Genomic DNA, 22859 nt, shown 5'->3' with positions numbered 1-22859 from the left:
TAATTTTATCATTTCCACTAATTTTCATTAAATAATTTCATATACCAGAAACATTGGCAGATAATTAAATGCGTAATTTGTAAAGTAAATAAATAAATTTAAATATATAAGTTTATATTTCATAGTATATATAATTTTAAATTTATTAAAACCCTGTAATACAAAATATATGTGTGTGTATTTTACCATTTATGTAATACAGAATTTTTTATTTTTGAAAATTATATTTCAGTTGCAAGAATTGGAAATAGAAAATGCCAAAATGAAGGAAGACTTAAATAATTTAAGAAGATTTCTGACATCAAATGATAATTCAAATCAAACAAGAGAATTATTAGGTTTTTATTTATATATTTATATTATATAAAATATAATAAGCTTAGTTAATTTCTTATTTTAAGTTTAATAAAAATGTAAAATATTACTAGATTGCTTGCTGTTCTCTCAATTAGTTTTATGTTTCTTTGGAACTAGCATAAAGTTGCTACTGAGAACAAATCATACAGGAACACTCCTTTTGATGGAAAAATTAGATTTATTTTTTATGATTAATAATGGATATGTATTTCAGCTCTATGCCTCTCTTCAGTTCTTATTTTATTATTTAAATTGATAAAACTAATAATTATAGCAGCAATTGGAATAACTAATTATTAAAACAGTGGGGAAGAACAAGTAAAACTGTAGAAGTAAAATGAGTTTGGTTAAAATGTATAAAAAATTGACTAATAAAGGTAGTAAAAACATAAAACCCTTAAAACCAATAAAAATGTGATATAAAGGCTTTCACTGTATGTTTATCAGGAAGTCTCTTCCTAATAAACATAGTTTTATACATTTCTATTTCACGGTTTTATTGAAAATATTTCAAAAATTCTTTTGTGATATATACATCTTTTTTAAAGACAAAGAACATTTAAAAAGCTTTAGCTTTAGCTTACTCATTTTTGATAATATTTATTATTTAATGAAAACTTTTGAGATAGCAAAATTTTGAGTGTTGCATCAGGTTTCAATTACTGTTCTTTCAAGAGTTTGTTGCATTTAAATTCTTAATTGTTACAGCTATATTAATTCATTATTTTTGAAAAAATCTTATTTTATATTTATATATTGAAAATTGTTCAGACTATCTGTAAATATGTTCTTAAGTTTATATCTAATAATATATATTCTTTGGTGTTATATATTTTATTTTTTCTAATGACTGATAATGTTTTGATAAACGTGAAAAGACTTGACTAATTCTAGTAATACAAATCAAGTTTTTTGTGTGTTTTTCAATGATGATAAATTCAAAAGGATATACTATATTACACAAATAGGTCATAATATAACATTCCTAAATTTTTCTCATTTTAAAACGTTTGTGTATAGTATGAAAAAAAATAATATAATTTTAAATAATGTTTCTTTTATTTATTGAATTAATGTCAAAAAATTTTTTAAATGTCCAAAATTATAAATTTACTTCTTCTAGTGATAATATTTAAAACTTAAATAATTATTATAACTATACTATTCTTAATTATACTTAGTTATATAATTTATATTATTGAACTTAATTAATAATTATTAATGTTGAGATAAATATTTGTAGATCAATTTGATAGTCTTCAAGATGAGTTAGAAAGGCGAAGGGACGAATGTATTCAATTACGATCTGTTCTTGCAAGTCGAAGTTTGGATTTAAAATCAGTTGCTCAAGGTTTTTATGGAGAAAATGTTGATCTGATTAATGAAGATGGAGAATTGCTTATGGCTTTTGAAACACAAAAGAAATTGATATGGTATAATAATTTTTTGTTAATAACTTCATGAAATATTTAAAGTTTTTAAAAATTTACTTTTTTACTGTATTAAGTGATTCAGTAATACATAGATGATTGATTTTAAGTTAAGATTATAAAGTTATAGTAATTTTATAAAATTTTAGCTAATTCTATACATTTTTAGGCAATTAGAATCTGAATTACAAGATGAAAAATCAAAAGCTATTACATCAGAAAATGAACTAAGGCATGAAATTAAAAAATTAAGAGAAGATAATGAAAGACAACAAAAACTACTTAGTCAAGTAGGTATATATAAATATATATATATATAGATAATTTATATAGATATATATGAAGCGTGCTATGCCATATTGTAAATACCATTGTTTTCTAAATACATTTTATTTGAAGAATTGAATTCTAAATGCAATGTTTTCTGCCACAAAAGAATATTGTGGTGATACTGGCAGTGTAAGTGGCTGTATTTTGAAGATGAATTTATGTGAAAATGTAACATTTAAAGTGCCAGAGTGCAAGTCACTTGACTTTTGGCATGTAAAATGTTGCAGCTTATATTTGTATCATTTTGATATTCCAGAGAATTTGTAACCCAATGAGTTTTTTACCATTTTATTGTAAAATTGAAATTAATTCATTCATTAGAAAAGATGCTTTTTTTTACCTCTCCTGAAAAGTTTTTTTTTGGCATTTATGACATTATGGCATTGCAGGTTTCATATATAGATTATTATAGAATATATAATCTATGTATATATAAATAGATATATAGTTTGTAATTAAGTACAGGTAACCCCCGTATAACACGGTAGTTACGTTCCAAAAAATTGCCGTATTATGCGAATCCGTGTTATACGAAACAAAGAACTAATACGAAAAGGAGGATTAGGTTCCAAAAATTAAAAAAACATGCTAGTATATTTTCATAATTAAGATAAATATCTTCATTAAAATTTTTTAAGTGATACATATTAATATAAATTAAACAATGTTTTCTTCGTCATCACTAAAAACACTATTAATTAACCGAGAGCGTTTTCTTTTTGGCAAGTTATCCTTATCCTCTGAGCATTTTTCTGCATTATCTTCAGATCCATGCTTTACCTTTTGCAAAATGTATGTAATTTTAGATTGCTTGCTTCTAGTTAAAAGGTCTTTATAAATTTCCTTATATGGTGCTAAGCACTTATGAAGAATAAAGCAAGTATGGAATAAGGGAAAAACATTCGGCAACATCAGAAGCAGAAGCGTCGCGATCTGGCAACATTGAAACAAGTTTCGAGAAGGACCACGTGTATCGACAGAAGGCGAGAAGAGAAAATTTACATACTTAAGTACTAATAGTTCACGAAAATAATAATTTTCGTGAACTATTATTACTTAAGTATGTAAAAATTTATTACATTTCCTGTTGTACGAGGGTTTTACCCAATTCTCGAACCTTGTCAGAGTGAATCCGTGCTATAAAAGTACCATGTTATACGGGGGATGGTACCAATTCTCGAACCGTGTTAGAACGAATTCATGCTGTAGAAGTGCCGTGTTATACAGGGGTTACCTGTAATTTTATTTATTTACATTTTAATGTAGTTTATTATAAATATTTTTAACAAAATTTGTTTTGTTGTGTGTGTTTTAAAAAATAAAATTTTAAATAAAGCCAATTTAACAGGCTATATTAAGGCTAATTTTAGTAATTAAATATAAGTAATTTGACTAGAGATAGGCAGGTAGGCCACCATCTCTTGATAAATTTAATAATTATAAATAAGTTAATTTTTAATTAGGCTATTATCTCTCAATAAATTTAATAATCGTCTATCTATAGTCAAATTACTTTATTCTTAATTGTTAAAATTAGCCTTAATATAGCCTGATAATCTGGTAGATTGTTTGGCTTTAATTAAAATTTGGGTTATTGGATTGAATGTTTATATTTAATAAAACTTTAACAGTTATATTTTATAGTTAGTTTTATAATAGAAAATGATTGATATTGAGTTTTCATATTTTAAACTTGGTTATACTCATTACTAGAACTTAATGAGGGAATTTGAATCTTCAATTCTATTGATTTTACAGAATAGATTAAATAGCTGTTCATCATCAAAAGAATAATATTATGGTTGTAGTTTTAATGTTTAAAAATTGTTCATTTTAACCTCATTTATATTTTATATTTTAAATTTTATATCAGGGATATAAAATTTGAATACTTAATTTTATTAAAAGGTTCAATTAAAGTAAACCACTAGTTGATTTTATAAGGAAATTGAAGTTGGTGTTTGAATTTTTAGATAACAAAATTAAATATTTTACATTTAGCATTTAACAATATTTAAATTAAATATTGTTAAATATTAGAGTGAATCAACTTTATCTACAAAGAATAAATGATGTTACTACTACAGGTGGTAATCTTCTAACACAGGGTTTCCCAATGGAGTTGGAAACAACTTCTTAGTAGTATATGAAAGTTTAAGGAGGTTGATTCAAAACTTTGCAAGTATAAAAAATTTATCTATGGATAAATTTTTAACTGAGTTAATCTAAACAATCCATAATTTTTTTTATATAAGGATTATACTCATTTTCTGAAAGAACTGTAAGAGTCTAAGACTGTGTCCATATTCTTTTACTGTGTTCAACATAATGACAAACTATTCAAGAAAATTCTAGATAAATTTCAAATTATTATAAAATTTGAATTTAATAATACTTAAGAAATCATAATTCATTGATTTATTTGTTTTATGTACTCAAGTGTCTAAAAATAATTGTTTATTGAAAATTGTATTTCCTTATTTTTATAATATATTTATAATAAATTATAATATAATGTAAAATAAAAATAATATAAAAATAATTTCAATTTATATATATAAACTGTTTAATTGTTTTATTTATATTCTGGTATTTTTGAAACCGTGTCAGTAATTTATTTCAATTCAAACACAAATTATTTATCGTATTCATACAGACACTTGGCAAATCACAGAATTGAATTTTATTGAGTTGATTATAAATAAAACAATTTATTTTATTTATAATTTATTTTTTTATTAATAGAATTTAAAGAAAACTCCCCAAGCTCAAACTGAAGCAATTCTTCAACATGAAATAAATAGATTAACAAGTGAAAATGTGGTAAGTTTTGAAATAATTTCATCTGTATAGTCTCAATATGATTGATTTAAAAGTAATTACAAAATATATATGTTGCATATTAAAAATTATCAACCTTTCTAATATTTTATTAGGATCTCAGAGAAAAAATTGACAATCTTTCAGAAAATATTAAAAAACTAAAAAAACAATTAAAAATTTATGCAAAGAAACTAAAGGAGAATGGAGGTAATGTCTTTTTGTAATATTAAAAAGTTTTGATTTTTTAGTTCCTAAATATTTATTAATTATTAAAGGCTGGTTGCATGAGTTTTAATTTCAAGGTTAAATGCATCTTAATATACAGAATTACTTTCAAAGCTTGCACAGATTTTGGATAAATTGCTAAGTTAAATTAATCAGCTACTTTTGGACAGTTAACATTTATTCCGTATTTTTATAAAATAAAAAGACATAGTCACTTCCAAAAAACTTTGTTGATCACCATTTATTTCTTTAAACTGTTCCAGAATAAAAACTTCAGACAACCCGACCTTTCTTTTTAGGCTACATGGCCGCTCAGGAAACAGTTCATTAAAACCCAGAAATAATCCAATTAAAAATAAGAAAATTTTTTTTAATTGGAATTGGTGACCTTACAACATCTTGAGCTATTCATCCTTCTCCTTTTATGGAAGCGACTGTCTTTTTATTTTAAATTTATTTCATCCAGCGAAATTTTAAAATTTATTCTGTAGTTAGTGACAAGGTTAAGTTTATTCTAAATAGTTATTTTGTAGTTTAAGCAGTAACTTGTGCAACCACCTTTAAATAACATAAACATTAAATTCTTTAATGATCTTTATAAACATTATAATCTTTTAAGGTTTGTTTACACTATGATGATAAATGATTTGCCACAACATATGCCTAACATTGCTAAGCAAAGTCTGTCATAGAGATAAACAAATATCATAATGCAAATCTTGAAAAATTGCTTATATTTATAATTTTTATTTAAATATTTGTTGATGTTCACAAATAATGATAAGTATAAAAAAATTTTTTTATTATATTTCCTTTAAAAAAAAAATGAATTAAGATGGTTATTCCAATAATTTAATTTCAGAAATGTAAATGAATGATGACTGGTACTTGGCACTTGTACCAAGTGTGAGAACAAAGGGGGTATAGAGGGTGTGAGAACAAAGGGGGTATAGAGCTGTGAGCGCAACCCTTCTTACCAACTTCTCGTCGGGATGGCCTTAGGAGGGTAATTAGGGTAGTGGGGAGGGTTCGTGAGTAAGTTGACAAGGTGTCCATTAAAGAATTATAGACAGGTCCACAGGTTTAACAAAACAATAAATTTAATTATCTAACTTAAAACTAGGATACAAAGTTCTAAGTAAATATGGCAATATCGCTTTGTCGGTTACAAAAGATCTATTTGCGACAAACGGGCGATACACGTTATATTCTACTTAACCTAAAGAATAGAGAGACGAGAGAGAGTTTACATTTAAACCATAATATCTCTGATAAATCATCATATCCCTTATACGACATCGTCATGACAATCGTGGACTGTGGAGGTTGTTGGGGAAGGTGCGTCAATCAAGTCTCGAGAGGTGCATGGAGCGAGGTTTGAATATAGTTCCAGCTGGAAGACTTTCTTTCGATGTTCATTGAGGACTCGTGGATGATCGCCTCTTTCAACAATCGTGGCGGACTTATTGATGATTGCCCAGAGGTGCGGGTGCAATCCCTTTTTATACACATCCCAGAGGGGGAACTATTAGGGAAAGTTTTGATGCAATCCTATCTAAGTTCAATTTGTGTCCAGGTGTTGTTTATGTTAATTATCAGAAATTGAATGTTTTGACAAATTTATTACCTCTCTATCCAGCATGGTTACTCCTTTTACCTCATAAAACTGATAACATCTGTCAAACATTCTAAATTAATTGCCAGTAGTGACTAAGGTCAATGTGTGTGTTACAACCTTAGTAATAATTGTTAAACTGGAGAGATATTTGATCGATCTTATCTATTGATAAATCGGATGAAATAGGATGTGTGTGACCTTTTGTTTGCCCTAGAATCAGATTGTAATGTTACTTTAATTAATTAATTAATGGTCCTCCTCTGCATTCTCACACAAGTTACCAAGTTTCATAATAATAATATTTTAGTGATTTGTTATTTTTTTTAATTTTATATTATCTAGGAGGAATAGAAAATACAAAATCACTTGATATTACAAAAGAAAAATCTAACAATATGCCTATAATCAAACATAAAGAAGTAGAATACATGGGAATGTTTGAATATAGAAAAGAAGATGAAGCCTTAATCATAAAAAATTTAATAACTGGTATGTTAATATTAGAATATTAATGTCTATAAAGTGTTTTGTTTTCAAAAGCATGTATTAAGTTACTTCTATAGAATCTTTAAAATAAAATTAATTTAAAATTTAAAAGAAAAATCTAACAATATGCCTATAATCAAACATAAAGAAGTAGAATACATGGGAATGTTTGAATATAGAAAAGAAGATGAAGCCTTAATCATAAAAAATTTAATAACTGGTATGTTAATATTAGAATATTAATGTCTATAAAGTGTTTTGTTTTCAAAAGCATGTATTAAGTTACTTCTATAGAATCTTTAAAATAAAATTAATTTAAAATTTGCAATTTAAGCTTGAAGAAACATCTCTAAATAAATAAACTTTGTTAAAATTTTAAATATATTTTTACATTTAAATTTGATATTATCTACTTATTTCTTGTTTAATCTATTATTGTCTTTATCAAGTTTTTACAATATAATTAAAGAAAATAATCTTTAGATGTTCCAGAACATAGCATTCTTTTAAAAACACTTCTGTTGAATTTTATTTTTAACAAAGAATAAAATTTAGCATTTCTTTGTGAAGCAGTTTTAAATGTTTTTAATAAAGTCTGAAAATTATTTTATTTAATTATATTAAAGTAATTGACATGGTTATGTTATAATTTTTAGCAATTTTTTTATTTGGAAATATTTCCAATCTTATAAAATAGCATATTTTCATCATATGTATTTATGTGAATAAATACATCAACTATACAATGTCACATATACATGGTAAAACAGACTATCCATACATCCATTTTAAAATAAAGGAAAATTAATTTCATCAAAAATCTTTAAAAATTTTGATAAATAAATTTGGTATGATATATCAAATGGTGATCTTTTTAATTTCTGGTATTGGCTGAAAATGGACTATTCAGGCTGAAAGTTAAATTTTTAAAACGGAACACAGTATTTTTTAATTTAGATCTGGATTAAACTTGAAAAACATAAGACAATTTTCTCAAACATTTTTTTATTTTTTGAAAACATCTCCATTGATTGTAAAATGATCTTGAACATGTAGTGAATTCTTTTTGGTGAAATCTTATTACAAGTCATTTCATCAATATATTTTTTAGTTGGCTGAATATTCAGTGTCAACAAAAGTAAACATTCACTTGTGTTTACATTTTCATTTCAAAGAAGTTTTCATTTTCAGTTCAGTTTGATTATCTATCAAAGATGTCATATTGATCTATGTAGCCATGTCCTATGAAGTTCTATGAGCAACAAATTCTTTTTCAAGCAGAGTAGAAACTTGCATTAGTTAAATAGTTCTCAGCTTGAACATTTTGATTGAACAACAGTTAAAAATCAGTGCCAAATTGGATATTCTAGAAGTATTTACACAAACAAAAATACTTAGTAGTAGTAGTAGTAGTAGTAGTAGTTCAGCATTGATTACATATGATTATTGTGCCAACATTTTTATTATGTTTGCCTACATCAATGGTAGTAAGTTAATAAAAATACTTTGCAACATATTTCCTTATTTTCAGTCTAATTTTTTCCCCATTTTCAAAATCACTTTGTGGTTTTTAGAAAAAATGTTTTAAACAAAATTCTTATTTTTTTGAGTTTAATCTAAATTAAAAAAAGACCATGTTTTATTTTAAAAATTTAATTTTTAGCCTGGATAGCCCATTTCCAACCAATACCAGAAGTTGAAAATATCATCATTTGATAGAGCATTTTCAATTTACTTGACAACATTTTTAGGATGTTTGATGAAACTCATTTCCCTTCATTTTAAAAGGACTGTGCAGGTGGTCTGTGTCGCACTAACAGAATTTAAAAGCCAGTCAAACTAGATTGCTACCAAAATTTGTCTATGCAAACAATTGAAGGAGTCACAAAAAATAAAGATGATTGGACAAAACAGAAGACCTAAAATTACTAAGAGTATTCAACTGGAAATCATCATGCAGACAGAGCTGGAGAAATATTGTGTCTGCAGCATAGAATCTTTAAGGCTTACAGTGCTACTATGATGATGATGAAGGTTCTTCTTGTAAATCATCAAGAAATTGTCATTTTGTTGACAAGTCATAGCTCCTTGACTTGTTTTATATATGGTAAATAACACTTCATTCATTCATAAGTACAGATAACAAGTAACAAACATACTGTACACTGGATGTAAATTATAAATATCACTTACAAAACCAAAATTCCAGCTTGTAGAATAAAATATTGAAGGAAAACAAACATTTCTAATTGCCTTGAGCAACCATCTTCAGGTTAAAAGAACAGATTCAGAATGGAATAAGAGATGGAATGGTTTAATTTAAAATATAAAAGTAACAATGTCTGGTCAGCAGTCACATAGTTACCTCAAGATGTAAAAATAATATTAAATTTCAAATAATGCTCTCCTAGCTGGAAATAATGTGTTATTGTCCTTGTAGTTAATAGTCAAGTTGTTTCTGTTGGCCTTGTAAATTTCTAACATTTTCAGATACTTAAGTTGTGGAGGTTCCTGTGTATGGTAAATAAGTTATGCATTGTTGATGTTCACCTTCAAATCATTATTCAAGGCATATGTAGCTAATGCTGTAGTAGTTTGCCTTTTATTAATTGTATTGAGATGTTCCTGTAAACATTGTTTTAATGGATGTATCATAACCCAATGTACTGTACTGTTGGTTGTCTCTGTTGTTCTGAAGTGGTTTGGAGTATACTCCCAGAAGGCATATCTTATTGTGAGGGTCCTTGGTATTTCTAAAAAAAGCATAGTTGGTGGAGTTCCTTCTGTAAGCCAGGAAAAGATTGTTGTCTCCTGCTACTTTGTGACATATAGCCATCAGGATCTTGTTATACTGCACAATCCTGAATTTATGATCTGCTGCTCCACACGTTTGTTAAACTTTTTATTTATCAAAAAAGGTATATACCTGTGCTGGATAGCCAACTGGGTTATATATCACAATTTCTGACTTCTTTCTCTGATAGAAGAGTGTATGAATGCTTTTTTCACCAAGGCTCTAAATACTGTTACCTTGTATTGGAAGAGATCATATGAGGAGGCAGGGATGTAAGTGGGTTTGTGGTACACCAAAGTATAAATATGCCATCCTTTATACATATGTTGATATCTAGGAAATAGAAACAAATGTGCATTGCTGTTCCAGGTATAAGTTGAGGCTAAAAGGATTGTTGTTGAAAGAATTTGGAAAAACATCAATGTTTGGCATATGAAGTAAAATAATTAATAGGTTGTCAGTATATCTGGAATATAGGGCAATGTCATGTTTATAGGATGGAAGGACCTGATTTTCCAGTTACCTGATGATTGCCCCATAAAGTGCCCAAAAGGGGGCTTCCCACAGGCACTCCTCTAGGCTGCAGATAGCTGTCACCTCAAATTTGAAGGAGGAGGAGTGACAAATTAAGTTGGCCAACTCTAATATACCTGCATGGAAGTTGCCTTTTTTGTCTACATGATTGAGAAGAAAATTACAGAATGCACCGAAGCGTGGTTTTATTTTAATTGACAGACACATTGTTTCAAAATTGCATACAATGATATACATGTAATCTCCAATCTGAAGGTTGTGTATATGATCCAAGAGTTCTTAATACCTTGGTGATAGTTAACCAAGTTATTTGTAATGTACTGATTAAGGATTTTTTCAATTAGTATTGTTGGAGACACCAATATGTCCACAACAGGAAATAGTTGATATCCTAATATCCAGATTTATGCACCTTGGCAAAAACAAAAATTCTCAGAACAGAAGGCATCAAGATGGAGGCAGCATTCATTTTTAAGGTATGTGCCAAAGGTGTCCTTGTGAAATAGACAACTCTGTTGTGTAGCCTCCAGGTAGTCAACAGTGCATTCTATTTTGGTGATGTAATCAAGTATGAATTTTTTGTATATTGATCTACACAAGAGGTCAAGGTCTTTAGATTTATCCACCCTTTAAAATGTTCACTAAAACGAGATGTTCAGTTATACAAGGTTTAAATAACATAGGATTCTTCCTGTTATCAAAAATCTACTTGTTATATTTCACTACAAAAATTAAATTAAACACTCAAAATTTTAAAATTTTAACAATGAAACATCAAAAAGATTTTTAATTTTGCATTATATGAATAAATATATATATTATTATAATTGTAACATCCAGTTATTGCATTTTTTTCAGATTTAAAACCAAATCTAGCAGTTAGTTTGTTACCTGGATTACCAGCTTATATTCTTTTTATGTGTATCCGCCACACAGACTATATTAATGATGATGAAAAAGTGACTAGCTTGCTAAATAATACAATTTTTGCAATAAAACGATTAATTAAGGTAAGAAAACTTTGTTTTTAAATTGAAGGAAATGTATTATCTAATAAATTGAAAATTTGTTTTTATACACTTCTTACAGAAAAAACACGAAGATCTTGAATATACAGTTTTATGGTTGGGAAATACTTGTCGACTTCTCCATAGTTTAAAGCAATATAGTGGTGACAAGGTAAAATTATATATATATATATTGATTATATATTTTTCTTAAAATTTTATGTGACTAATATTTTAGATTTATAATTCTGTTTTGATGCAGTTATGAAAAAGCTATTTTTATCTACATATGAAATGCATGATGAAAAGTGTCTTTCTAGTTTGATAAAAGTTTGATTAAACAAACCAAATTGAAGATCCTTGCATTGTAATGGTTATGCTTAGTTTATGTTTACAGTCATATTCTAAATTTCACTTAATAAATAATGTCTTTAAAAATTTTATAAATCAAAAGATTATGTATGGCTTAACTTTGTATGTATTAATAATATAAATTTTAAAATATATACTAAAATACAATATTTCTAAAAATATTCAAATATTACAGTTTGTTTTACTTTTATAGGCATTTCAAGCAAATAATACAAATAAACAAAACGAACAATGCCTTAGAAATTTTGATCTCTCAGAATATCGTCAAGTACTGAGTGATGTAGCAGTATGGATATATCAAGCTGTCATTAAAATTATGGAGGAAAAAGTGCAACCACTAATTGGTAGAGTTAACTATTTAATTGTTTTTAATTTTATTCAAGTAAATTTTTTTACTTAAGTAATTTCTTATTAAATTTTATTTGAATTTATTATTATTATGCAAGTTAAGTTTTTTATTTGAATCTGAAAGAATATTTTTAATTTTTTTACATTTACAATTAATTTTTATAATCTTTAAGAAAAAGTTTATAGAATTTAATCATTTTTAAACAAATATTTTATATCTATTATTTATATTGAAATTTTTATTTGTTGGTATAATTTAATATTTTATTGAAATGACTGATACTTTTATTACTTTCATAATACAACAAATTTATTTCATGAGAATCATTTCTAATTTATATATAATTTTTTTTAGTGCCTGCTATTTTAGAGCATGAAGCAATACCAGGTATTTCTAGTAAACCATCAGGTATGAGAGGAAGATCATGTAGTGCAGCTCGTGAAATAGAATCATTTATAGAGCCTCAGAAAGCACTGGCTATGTTGCTTGAAGAAGTAAAAATTAAATAATAAATTTCTTTGAAATAATGAATTGATGATGAAGTAATTAATATTGTAATAATTTATTTTTCATTTAAATTTCAGCTAAACTCTGTATTTGTTATTCTAAGTGTGCATGGTGTAGATCCTGAACTTACATCTCAAGTTTTCAAACAGGTTTAGATTTATTAAAATAAATTTTTAATATGATTTTTTATAATTGAACAATTAATTCAGTAAGCCCATTAAAAATTTATTAACATAAATTTTTTAATATTGTTACAGTTATTTTATTTTATTTGTGCTGGAGCACTGAACAATTTATTATTGAGAAAAGATATGTGTCATTGGTCCAAAGGCATGCAAATCAGGTAAATTTTCATTGATTTTTCATATAACCAAATACAATAGACTTATGATCATCCAGCCTTCAATTATCTGGCCTGTGTATTATCTAATTCACTTGACTACATATAAATAATTTATCATTATATAAATTTAAATGAATAGTTTTGGTTTTATATTAAAATATTTTATGGATATATAATATTGTTAAGGTTTTTATTTATTTATTTATTAGAGAGAGCAAGATTCTAAAAATGTTTAAATAACCCTGTAACCAAAATTAACTGCTTCAGTAGATATTAACACTCACAAAACTTTTTACAGCAGCAATAAAACTTTAATAATTAAAATTTTTGGTCATTTTTAAGGACAATTCTCAGGTTATAAACTTTAAATCAGTTGATTTAGAAATGTATCAGAAATAACATAGAACATAAAACATAAGAACATTGAATCAGTTTTAAATTGAAACAAGAAAATAATAAAATAAAAGATAAAAATAAAATAAGTAAATACAAATAACAGATAAATAATAAAATAACATAAATAAATGATATAAATACAATTAATACATATACAATATTCATGCTTCATAATGCTAAAATTGTCACTTGATGATATTTTTATTAAAGTAGGAATAAAATTCCTAGTCTGCTTATTTTGACATTTAGTATGAAATTGAGTTACAAAGCACATTTCAGGAAAACAGCAAAATGTCTAGCTCCCTTGTGATGGTAGTCCCATGCACCAAACGCCTAACAATTTCATCACTTCATGTAGAAAGTTCAGGCAGAAAAGTAGGAAGTGATGTTGAGAACCAAAGGCAATTCTTATGCAATGCTGCCCTGTGTTTCCAGATTGAGGAATTTTTTGATGTGTCTTTATTTTCACTTTGATCTTTTTCCAGTAGACTAAAACAAAATCTTTGACATGACAGAACATGTGAAACTGTTTAAACATTGTGATAAAATGTGTTATCGAGAATTATTCATTAAAAAATTATTCAAAAATGATTCCTGTTGCTAACTTTTAAGTGATGGCTTAACATGTTACTTTTGCTTTTTATACACCAAACTGATAAGGCTACCAGCACCTGTATTAATTAGTAAATAAAACTGGTGATAATAAATAATTTGAAGTGGTGAGAAAAAATTAAAAATTGACAAAATGGTTGGTAAATTTTTTAAAAACTTTTCCAGAGTGATTTCTGCATATAAAAGATGTTAGCTGTAAGGGCACAAGAAAGATTAAAAAGGGAATAAAAATAACATAAAAGAACAAATGCAAGTGACTTTAATTTAGGAGATACATGATTAAAAAAACAGCCATCCAGGTTATACAGTATCTATCTTGTACCAAGCTCTCCATACTGAAGATAGCATGTTTTGATCCTTGTAAATAACAGAATACCCCTCACGCACATACTTGTAAATCTGCAGTGCTTCAACATGTTAGATATAGTGCCTATTTCTGGCCCCCTTGATGAGTTTAGCTTGTTTCCATTGTACATTAACTGAATCTGCTAAAGCAGTGGTTCTCAACCTTTTTTGTTGATGTACCCCATTAGCCCATTAGTTGTTTCTCAAGTACCCCTTATATTTTTTTATGTAAATTTTATAATTACTGCGTTAGATGTATACAACCCTTATAACTGAGCGCCATAAAAAAAACTAACTAACTGACTTTTAATTAATTTTTTACTACTAAAGATCTATTTCCAATATCATTTTTAATCATTTGGGAAATATTCAATTATCTTATTTCAATAAAGTATTTTTTTATATAACTAACATTATAAAAGTTTATCAACTCACCTTTCTTTTAAATTATCATATGTATAATCATCAATTATCAATTGATTTGGTTTTAATTTTCCTGTATAATCATCTAGAAGATATTCATCAAATTTAAATTCAACTGGAGCTACTGGAGAGGACCTGATGTAAACAAAATATAATTTAATATTATTCTTAAAATATTGATGATAGACATCAGTANGTTCACACTGGAATATTTTAAAGCAAGTTTTTGTTGTTTCTTGTGTTAATAATTTACAGCAAATAGATTAACATACGCCATTTTATAATGAAAGTTAGATGTACCCCTTCGATTTACGCTCGTACCCCTAGGGGTACATGTACCCCCGGTTGAGAACCACTGTGCTAAAGTGTAGACTGCCAGGGCTGTGAGAGGGAATGACTTTTGTACATTGTACTTATGTTCTTTCAAGCATACATTAAGAAATCTTAAGATAGCTTTCCTTTATATATATAAAGTCACATGCCACGCCATCATCTAAAATAGGAATGGTGTACACTCCTGGAATGCCCATCACATAAGATGGGTCCTTGTCATTCCACAGAATTGTGTAGACTGTGGGATTTCTCTTGTATAAAATTCTTTTACTTGTAGCTATTTCAATATCCTTAATTAAACATGTCATGAAAGGGCTAGAAGTATTCTACTACTGTGTGGTCACCAAATGATGTTTCAGTGGTGTAGACAAATTATCATTGATTTACATAGTTATATTTTTATGAAATACAATAGAATTTTGTATAAAAATATTGAACAAATATATAATTATCTTTTTTCTTACTAAAGAAATAAGTTGTTGAGTGTAAGTGCAGATGTATTTTGTTTAAACATCATCTGTCAAAGGGATCTCAGCAAAATGTTCTAAAATTATAGTAACAAAGCTCAATTTGTTTAAGGCATTTTAAACAATACATTGGGTTTAGGAGCACAGGATTTTCTTGTTCTGTTGGCCATGTAAATGGGAATAAATGACACTTTTGGACATGTCTATCTTGGCCACTTAAGCAAAATGGTCCCTTAGGTGAGGTGGCCACTAATGTGGAGTTTGATTTATATTGAAACTTATTCAGTTTTACAGGGAAATTTTAGAGGTTGCCACGTAACTGACATAGCCATAAAGTAAGGTTTTACTGTATTTTCATGTCTAAATAATAATTAATAGAAATAAAAATTGCTAAAGTATGATTTTACAAATTCTGAAATATATAATAGAATCAAAATAAGAAATATTAACAATTAATGATAGAAAATTAATGTTTTATGTGAAATTATTTTTAGTTTTTCTATATCAAATATATTGAAAATGCAGTATTTATTAATGTTATTATATTTGATAATAATATAGCAAACTAATTTAGTGTTTACTAGACCATTTAAACTAATACAGCTATACAGTGGGTGATCGGTCAACGAACATAATCTGTTCCAAGACTTTGTTCGCTATCCGAATTGTTCATTAACCGATTATCGATTTATCATAGGTTTTAATGGAAATTTAATTAATTCGTTCTGGAGACCACCAAAAATAAAAAAATATATACTTTCTTACTACGTTTATTTATATGTAATAATAAAAATACATACATGCACAGTCTTGCGTTTTTATTAGTCATGTTTTTTCCGTTTGAAAGGGTTAAAGAATCTGTCTAATGTCGATTGCTTTTCTCTCTTCTTCAGGATTTTTCGTAAGTAATTAATAGCATTGCAATTGTAGAAATCCCCAAGCCTCAACCTGGTTTGGATGCCATTCTAAGATTGTTGTTCTGACATCTTCCCACTTCTTAAGATCTTTAATAGCAAATATCGGCATTAATCCTCTTTTTCAGAAGAAAACATATCTCGCCGAGTTTCCTGGTGTTCTTCATTCAAGAGTTTTTGACGTACTTTTGTCGTCAGATCCATTTCAGGTTCCATTATGAACTCTTCGATGTTCTTTATTTTTCAGATGTGACTTTTGTTACTCCTTTAGCTGCTTGAGTCTTCTTGATTATACAGTATTTTTCTTAAATAAGATTGAACTACGGCCTACTGTAGACCTGTTCACGCCATACTGCCCAGCAACATTAGGCATCTTCTACCCACTTTCTACCTTTGCTATTATACTCTCACCTTTTGAAAAGAAAAAAAAAACAGATGCAAAACTTAACTTGTGCCTACCCAACAGTCTCGCGAATACATAAAAGAATTGTTTTGTCAGAAAAATAAAAGGCTGGAATTACAAGGGAGAGTTTCAAAGTTCGGAGGAATACTATCCGATCAGTATATACCGGCTTGAACGTCGATGTCAACGTCTCCCACACTCCGAAAAGTTTCGAATTGTTGCCCGAAAACAAGAGAAGACCAATCGGTATTCATTATTTTACGTCGCTTCTTCTTGTGTTTGTTCTGTGCGGTGTTCGTTATCTGATCTGTTCGTTAACCGATCATCCACTGTATATCTCATTGTTTTCATTATTAATATTTGATTAAATTAATGCATTTATTTAAATGATTAATATTTTTATTTTTTATTTTTAGCATTTAATAAGTTTTTTATAAAATGTTTTAATTAATATTTTCTGTTTTATGAAAGGTATAACTTGAGTCATTTGGAGCAATGGTCTAGAGATCAAAAAATTCAATATAATGAAGTAATTGAGACATTACTTCCTGTTATTCAAGCATCTCAATTATTACAAGCTAGAAAAACAGAAGCAGATGTACAGAGTATATGTGATATGTGTGATAAATTATCAACAGCTCAGGTAACTTCAGAAATAGTGTTATATTTTATATATATTTCTAAATATATATATATAGTTTAATATTTAAAAATTAATAATAGTTAATTCACAAAATTAGACTGAATTTAAAATAAAATATAGCAGTAAGCTAAAATTGTTAAATTATTTTATATTTTCAAACAAATTAAATATAAATGAAACTTTTTAGCTGAATGGTTCAAATGAAAAGATTTTGAGATTTTGATTAAGACAGCTATAATTACTGATAAAAATAACTCTCAAGAGTACTAAAATTTGAATTTTTGCTGATAATTTAAATATTTATCATCAAAAATATTTTGAAGTTTTAGCATTACATTCCAATTCTTTAAACAAATTTAAGTTTGAAAAGGCTTTTTGCACTCATCAGTTGTAAATTTAATTAGGAAATTAATATTTTTAATATAGAATTTTTCCTTAAAAAAGTAAGATCATTTTTTTATCAAAATAATAAAATCATCAACACACTTTGAACAGGTAAGTTGTTGTTTGTTGATAAATGTTTTCAAAGCTTTGTTTGCTGCTTTACCAGGAATATTATTAATGATTTTATTATTTTTTACTATTTTATGAAACTAAGATATTGAAGAATATGTATAGATTAATGCTGGCAACAAAACTGTTTTCAGTAAAGCCAATTAACTGGTTTTTGTTAAATTGCAGTTTTAGCAAAAATTGAAAATTAGTTATCAAATTGATTTTAAACAGGCAATGAAAGCAGCATTATTATTATGATATCTTGTTTACTTTTCTTTTTGACTTTTTCTTTTTGATTTTATAATTGGCTGTAATGTATGCTTGGATTTAAGATTGTACCACATAACTAATGTACTACCAAAAAATTTCAGTGTAATATTACAATTTGTACACTGCACCAATTTACTATCCTTGACTTTTTTAAAATGACACTGTACATCACTCTAAATTTAATTTGAAAATTAAAATTAATCTGAAAACTAATGAGAATTAAACTTAAAACCTTTCAGGGAGCTCAGATATGTCAAGCCCCATCTCTCATCACCTGGCTGTCCTATTGTGAGTGTGGCCAAACTCACAATGGGTGTGAAAAAAAGCAATCCTAGTGTCCACAGGACAGGGAGTCAAAAAATCTTAAAATGATTGTTTTCAAATACTATTTGTTAAATACTTAATGTTTATAAAAGCTGAGTCTAAGAAACAATGACATATTTTTCACAGGAAAAACATGATACAGGTTCTGAAATATTCTTAGACATGATTCACAAATATTCATGAATCTTGTCTAAGAAATATTTACTGTAATACTTATTAATATTAATAAAATACAATAATAAAACAGTAATTCTACTAAATTCAAAGTGGTTTTGAAATTGATCTGAAAACTAGTTTGGCATCTGATATTTAAGTTTTGTTTGAAAACCAATTAATCAGTTTCAAGAACTTCCAATTTTTCCAACACTAGTCTAGATCATTTTATTATTTATTTATTATTATTATTAATTTCATATCATTCAATATTACTTTTATTAACTATTGTAATTTACTTTTAAAAAATTCACAAGAAACTAGAAGAAACAGTAAAATAAATTGAAAGTTTCTTCACAGTTTGTCCTTTTTTTACACCTTAGGAACATGTGTCATATGGTGGAGTTGACTATTATCTTGCAGCTCTCCTCTGCCTAAATATGCAAAATGTTAAAAAGTTCTCTCTGGCAACAACACAATTATAAAAAATATANCTGTAGTTAAAAAAAAAAAAAAAAAAAAAGGCAAACATAGCGTGAACGACTTAAAAGGATCCACACCATAAATGACCAATAAAAAATATAAGGTAACATCTACTAAAAATTTTATGAATTATTAGTAAAGTGTAAAAAAAGAAAAACGTCATACATATTGTGCGAATCGTCACGCTGTTTATGTCTTATTCTAAACGGAGATCATACTAAAAATTTTATGAATTATAATATATTTTTGTGATTATTTCTCTAAAGCATTGGTTCTCAACCGGGTCCATGTAACATTACTGGGGGTTCACGGTGCTATTTTACTGGTCTGCAGGGTAATTCTATTTCAGAACAATTGTTTTACTGAGAATTAAATTTCTACAGTATATACATTGTCAATTTCTTTGTTACTCATTTCTTGCATAAGGGTTAAAATATAAATTATTTAAAATATTGAATACTAGCATATGAGCCTGGCATTGCTTGGACAAAATGTAACAAATATCAAAGATTAAGATTATTAGATTATAGCCGATCTTACCCATTTTTACTGAGTGCAAAAATTAGGTCCCCCCTCTTCTGAGACTAAGTAGAAAATTTTTAGATATCTGCTTACCACACTAGGATAACAATAATTAAGACTCACTGCAACCACTAACCAGTGCATAGTACCATTAAGTGATGAATAACGTTTTCGTAACTCTTTCTGGGTTCTTCTACAGGTTTACTAAATTTGAAAAATAAGCTGGACCTTCCAGAATTATTCATAAATATAAATTTGAACATAAAATCAACAAACATTAAGACATAGTTCAAATAAAGTGAACTTATGTGCATGCACTCCCCGTGTCAACTTTATATATGATGGAGCACTAAATATCATTAAGAATTTTTAGAAAGGTCTAAAAATATGTTTGATTTCTTACATAAATGCAAGAAAGGCATCTAAAATAGTACAGTAGAAGCTAAGTTATTCGGGGTAATCTTTAACCTTCTCCCTCTCCCCTGCAGTGGAAATTTTGAAAAATTCCTTCTTAATGTGCATTCTCATGGCATACCCTATTAAAATGCAATCAAAAACATAAAAAACTGCATCTAAAATAGTACAGTAGAAGCCAAGTTCTTCACAGTAAGCCTTAATCCTGTCCCTCTCCCCGCAGAGGAAATTTCGAAAAATCCCTTCTTTGTGTACATTCTCATGATGTACCCTAACTCCTAACTGTTTGGGCTCTGCACTTATTATTATTATCATCATCAGCCCATCTCGATTATATTATAAGATGTATACGACATATATCTCATTGACAAAGGTTAAACCGAGATTATAAAGCCAGGGTTTTTTAGGAGAATCTTATACCATCAGCATCATGTCACTTGACAGTGACATTTCTGAATGTTTTCCTTTCTTTTTTTTATTAGTGAAAAATATAAGGTTTTTTTTCTGTGCAATGACTATGGGGGGTCCATAAAAAAGAGAAAAAGGGGTTCATGGGTAAAAAAAGGTTGAGAACCACTGCTCTAAAGCCATTGAAGAAGCATTAAAAATTTTCCCAAATTTTGTTAATATAACTTATTGATGTCCAAAATTTAGCTTATCCAATTGTAAATGGGATTTTGCTAAATAATCTGGATAGATTATGTTAATTAAATTTAGAAATGATTGAATTAATAAACTGATTGAAAGAATTTTATTGTTAGTAGCACATAGTTTGTCATCTTATAGAAATTTTAAATATAATATAAATTGAATTATCTAAATATTAAAAGTGTATAAAAATATCCTGATTAGGTTTTGAACTTAAAGCTCTCACTTAACATGTGAAAACATTACTAGTTATTTTATTTGGACATTTTAATGAATTTCTTCCAGACGTACATTAATTTTGATGTGATTTATATTGTATCAAAAATATAATATATATCTGGGGATATTTGTGACATATCTGTAGGATATATAACATAAATATAGGACAAGTCCTAATAACAAACAACTAGTGTAACAAATCAACTCAATTAACTAACTTTTCTGTGGGTTCCAATCATTTTCCATTTATTTATATGCAGTTTTCATTTTCTTTACCATACTTCCTGCTAATTTAATGGAAAATTGTTCTAATTATCATAATCAATGAAATCTGAGAGAAGATTTATTACATGACTTTTTTGGCTAACTTCACATTTCACTGAAACACTTTGTATCCCCATTCTTGCATTCAATCATTTGGATGGTTGGATGAAATAAGGCAATGCAACATTGGGTGATCTGCCAAGAGAGGTGCCTCTCAGGAGGACTTTCTATGGAAAACTGGCTTCTATTTAAGTAAGGAAAATTGGAACATTTCATGTGGTCAGTGGTTCTATTGGCAAGGTGTAAACCTGCAACTAACTACAAGTATTTAGTGGTTTTATTTGGTGGCTCACTATTCAGTCACTTGAGACAAATGCCATTAGAGGTTGAACAACATCATTATCAATTGAGCAATCTCTATTTTGGCATCCACATTATGTCAAGTTGAAGAAATCAGTATGGAGGAAGAGCTGCCATTATGTTTCTGAAAAGATACACAAAAATATTGCTTGAAATAGAATCAGTAGCATTTAAGTTACTTAAAAAATAAGAAAGATGAACAAATATAATTGAGTTTTTTGGCAAGAAATGTGAATAGCATTTTGTAACTATATTGTGTATATATGTATAGAATTTATCAGAAAATTTATGAATCCTAAATAAAAAACATTTTATTAACAAACTATTAAGAATTTGGTCTTCTAAAATTTTTAATTAGGACTTTTCCTGAAGTATGATGATTTAAAACAAAAATATTAAAAGTATTTGATTGGAGTGCAATATAATTAATAGATTTATCATACATTAAATGAGAGTTACAAATTTGAATCCTTCATTAAACTATTTTTCTGTTATTAAATTAATTTATTACTGAGATGTGGGTCCTAGATTAATGAATATGAATACAAATATTCAATCACGTGACACTGCAATTTATGAATTAACTTAGAAATACAGAATTGTGAGTCTAAAAATTATTATAAAGTTTGTTCATTTTATATTTCAACATTTGTAATTCTTTTTATATATATAAAATATCCATAAAGTTTTAAGATTGATTTTATTGAAGAAATATTATCAGATACAGTAGACCCCCCTATAACGCTTAGATACGTTCCACGCTAACCGGAAATTACGTTGTAGGAATGATTAAATACATGAGCCAATCGCAGCCCGATAGGTGGGAACTTTACGGACTAAGGCTGTTCGAAAGGTTTTCTTCTATAAAATTAACCGATTCTAGACTAATTCGACTCAACATTTCCAAAACACGTATAATTTTTTGGGAATAATCCGTATAAACTACGCTATAAACAAAAAATTATAGGATTACTTACCGAGTGTGTACCGTTCGAC

At 27.4% G+C, this 22859-nt stretch overlaps 1 protein-coding gene across 1 annotated transcript in view; it reads left to right on the top strand.

Annotated features, from left to right (window-relative positions):
* Positions 1 to 22859, top strand: part of LOC111614019 (unconventional myosin-Vb-like) — a 93678-nt gene that overhangs the window by 62943 nt on the left and 7876 nt on the right. Inside the window, exons 15-27 of the mRNA XM_023355397.1 lie at positions 233 to 338; positions 1601 to 1790; positions 1957 to 2077; positions 4863 to 4940; positions 5054 to 5147; positions 7126 to 7272; positions 11456 to 11607; positions 11687 to 11776; positions 12170 to 12320; positions 12680 to 12819; positions 12910 to 12981; positions 13090 to 13175; positions 17540 to 17711. Of these exons, the coding sequence (XP_023211165.1) occupies positions 233 to 338; positions 1601 to 1790; positions 1957 to 2077; positions 4863 to 4940; positions 5054 to 5147; positions 7126 to 7272; positions 11456 to 11607; positions 11687 to 11776; positions 12170 to 12320; positions 12680 to 12819; positions 12910 to 12981; positions 13090 to 13175; positions 17540 to 17711 (1599 nt within the window). The remainder of the gene's footprint in view (positions 1 to 232; positions 339 to 1600; positions 1791 to 1956; positions 2078 to 4862; positions 4941 to 5053; positions 5148 to 7125; positions 7273 to 11455; positions 11608 to 11686; positions 11777 to 12169; positions 12321 to 12679; positions 12820 to 12909; positions 12982 to 13089; positions 13176 to 17539; positions 17712 to 22859) is intronic.

Source organism: Centruroides sculpturatus, unplaced genomic scaffold (genome assembly GCF_000671375.1).
Source record: "Centruroides sculpturatus isolate CEXI.00-Female unplaced genomic scaffold, Cexi_2.0 scaffold1811, whole genome shotgun sequence".
Lineage (NCBI taxonomy): Eukaryota > Metazoa > Arthropoda > Arachnida > Scorpiones > Buthidae > Centruroides > Centruroides sculpturatus.
This window is presented reverse-complemented; position numbering and strand designations above follow the sequence as displayed.